General features: G+C 41.6%; 1 protein-coding gene across 1 annotated transcript in view; it reads right to left on the bottom strand.

Moving 5' to 3' along the window:
* Positions 1 to 844: 844 nt before the first annotated feature.
* NT5C3B (5'-nucleotidase, cytosolic IIIB) overlaps positions 845 to 3,095 on the bottom strand; it is a 25,966-nt gene continuing 23,715 nt past the window's right edge. The window contains exon 10 of the mRNA XM_015425162.1: positions 845 to 1,998. Coding sequence (XP_015280648.1) covers positions 1,888 to 1,998 — 111 coding nt within the window. The 3' untranslated portion in view covers positions 845 to 1,887. The remainder of the gene's footprint in view (positions 1,999 to 3,095) is intronic.

The raw sequence follows: 3,095 nt of genomic DNA, 5'->3' as shown, positions 1-3,095 counted from the left end.
TTCCTGCAGGAAATGACCTGATTTTATGGCATCTTCCAGAGCAGATGGCTGATGGCAATGCGTTAAATCTGGCTAACATAAATGCCCTTCTTTGATGGGGGTCATTAAGAGAGCAGAAATAAGTAGCTGTCTGGCCCAGTGTCTGGGGTAATCTCAGATGAATTTGAGAACAAGTTTTCCTGTCTGCCTCAGTCAGGCACTGAAATTGAATATCTAAAAACCTGCGTTTGATTGTATGAAATATTGTGGAGGCAGATGATAAATAAGGCAGATCTAAAAGTATTCCTAAGTAAGGACCTAATTTTTGGGGGGACTAATTTCAGCCAATTAGGTTCATAATGATCTCCCATCCACATACCAACCCTAAGCAAGGTTGGTATGTGGATGGGAGACCACAAAGGAAGACTGCAGAGTCACTGCCTCTGCAGAGTCTTCCTTGGTGGTCTCCCATCCACATACCAACCTTGCTTAGCTTCTGAGATCTGACGAGAGCAGACTAGTGTGAGTTAGCAAGGCTGCTACAGTTCAGATACACCTCTGTTTTAAAATAAACATTGCCTGTATGTAAGGGGTGAGGGAAATATTGCCTTCTTGTAAAGGGTGGAGTAAAGCAAAGTAAGCAGGCTATCAAACAAAGCAACAGAACAAAGTTAGAGTCCAATGGCATCTTTAAGACCAACAAAGTTTTATTAAAGGTGTGAGCTTTTGTGTGCACGTGTGTGCGTGCACACGAAAGCTCACACCTTGAATAAAACGTCATTGGTCTTAAAGGTGCCACGGGACTCTAACTTTGTTCTAACATGGCTGCCCACCTTGATCAAACAAAGAAATACTCAGAAATAACTTTTCCCCAAAACAGGAAATCTTTTATTGTCTTTATCCTACTTTAGCATAAAACCACTTAACTTGTTTGGATCCCAAGACCAAAAAATGTATTTTTAAATTTGCTTTGAGAAACAAATAACTTTTTGTGAAACCAGAATATTGTGCAAAAGATAAATTCATCGCGAATGAATCTTTTAAATTTATCTTTCTCAGGTTTATTTCCCTTTTTGTTAATGTCTTCCATTGCATTTAATGTCTCCCACTGCATTTACAAGGAGCAATATATGGTAAAAAATATAGAGGGAGAAGTGGTATGAAACAATTTGTAGAGCAGGCCAAGCTGTGGGCCATTTTTGCTGCCCAACTGAAATGATGCAAGGAGAAAAGATCATTGGATAGAGGCAGAGAGCTGCGGAGGAAGCCAAGAAAGACATACATGAACTGAGAGTCACATGGCTACGGGGGAGCCCAATGGCATCCACTTATCTGCAGAGACCAGACTGCAACCATGCTTCAAATTCAATGGACTGAATGCTCACGGACCGCATAACATCACTACCACGGCCATGGGTACAACTGTAGTGCACACCACCCCGAATCTAATGGGCACGCAAACAGCCTAGCTTCGTGTACGTACGGGCCAGGCCAGATCATTGGCTTGCCGCAAACCGGCCACCACTGAGTGCTCGACTCTAAAATGGTTACTAGAGAGCCAGCATTAGTACAAACTGCAGTTTAAAAGTAATGGCAGCTTGTTCCCCTGACAACTGATCAGCACAACGAAACAAAGTATGCCCCGGACTACACATCTCCTCAGATCTGGGATTCGGCTTCAACGAGGAGCACGGTGGTGGGAGAAATAGGATATTTCTCGGCTTGCCCCAGCACTGATTCTACAGTTCTGAAAGGAGGGTGAGTTTGGTGTACATCTGCAAGACATCAAGAGAGAGACGCAAACTGAGGGGTCATCACACACACACACACACACACACACACACACAAAGCGCATTTATCCTCCACAAGAGGCAGCGTTGTCATTAAGAGGGCCTTGGACTGCAAAGTTCAGGTTTCGGCCAGGATGAACCGGAGGATGCCGTTGGCCACGTCCAGCGTCTCATCCTTCTCCAGCACAACATCGTAGGCCTCGATGTACTTTTCTCGCTGTTCCTCTACCTGCACAGAGGGAGAACAGGCAAGGCTTACTGGGCAGGTCTTAAAGAGTACATTCAGCCTGGCCTAACTTCACCGCATTGGCCCACAGCTGTAAACTACTGTGGCACTTGGAGAACCGTCCGTGTTCCATGGAAGCCTGCCGTTCTTTAGAAGTTTATTAGGAAAATGAGAACCTCGGTAACACTGGACAAGTTTAGCTGAAACAAGCAAAAACGGGAGGGGAGAAAAATTCCAACCCAGAACAAACTAGGTAACCAAAAATGTTGGGGTGGGGGGGAATCTATGTATAGAGTCATCACTGTCGGTTACCTAAAAGAGCAAAATTATAGTCCATAAGCTTTAATCAAATTATGATTAAAAACTATGCATCATTATAGTCCATAAGCTTTAATCAAATTATGAATATTAAAAATTATGCATCACAAAACAACAATCTTTGGTTACATAGATATGTACCTTTCCCTATTGTACAAAACTTGTTTAGTAAAACTGCACTCGTATACCAGTAGATGTCACACAGTTACAAGCATCAAGCCTATGACCAGATAACACTTACAAATCACATAAAATATGTGTAAACCAAATGTGTTTCGGCTGTGAGGCCTTCCTCAGTTGTTTAAATCTTTGTCATGCAAATGATATGCTGTTTTTATTAAATTTACAACAAACCCGACCAAGGCACTAAACATCCAGATGTAAAATTTGTATAAGGACTACATATCTCCCTTTGTTGTTAATCGGGACCATCGAAGATAATTCTCCGGATGGTTTATGTAAAGCCAGGCTGACCATATATATTATACAAATACAAAATTTATTAGGGTGTACACATATTAAAATATATTCGGGTTAAAAAATTTTCAAGTATCAGACTAATAAAAGCATATCAAATATTAATACACATCAGATGACATTACAAAGTAACTGAAGACCAAACGTGTTTCGGCCTCAAAGGGCCTTCCTCAGTGGTCACTATACAACGTAGTATAGACACACATTCAAACATATGTATACAAGATTTTTAGTACACTTATTTAAAGACCAGATGTTGTATCCTGAAAATATAAAAATAGAGGGGGGGGGGAGAGGGGAAAAGA

This window comes from Gekko japonicus, unplaced genomic scaffold (assembly GCF_001447785.1).
Source record: "Gekko japonicus isolate JY-2015 unplaced genomic scaffold, Gekko_japonicus_V1.1 scaffold4201, whole genome shotgun sequence".
Taxonomy (NCBI): domain Eukaryota; kingdom Metazoa; phylum Chordata; class Lepidosauria; order Squamata; family Gekkonidae; genus Gekko; species Gekko japonicus.
This window is presented reverse-complemented; position numbering and strand designations above follow the sequence as displayed.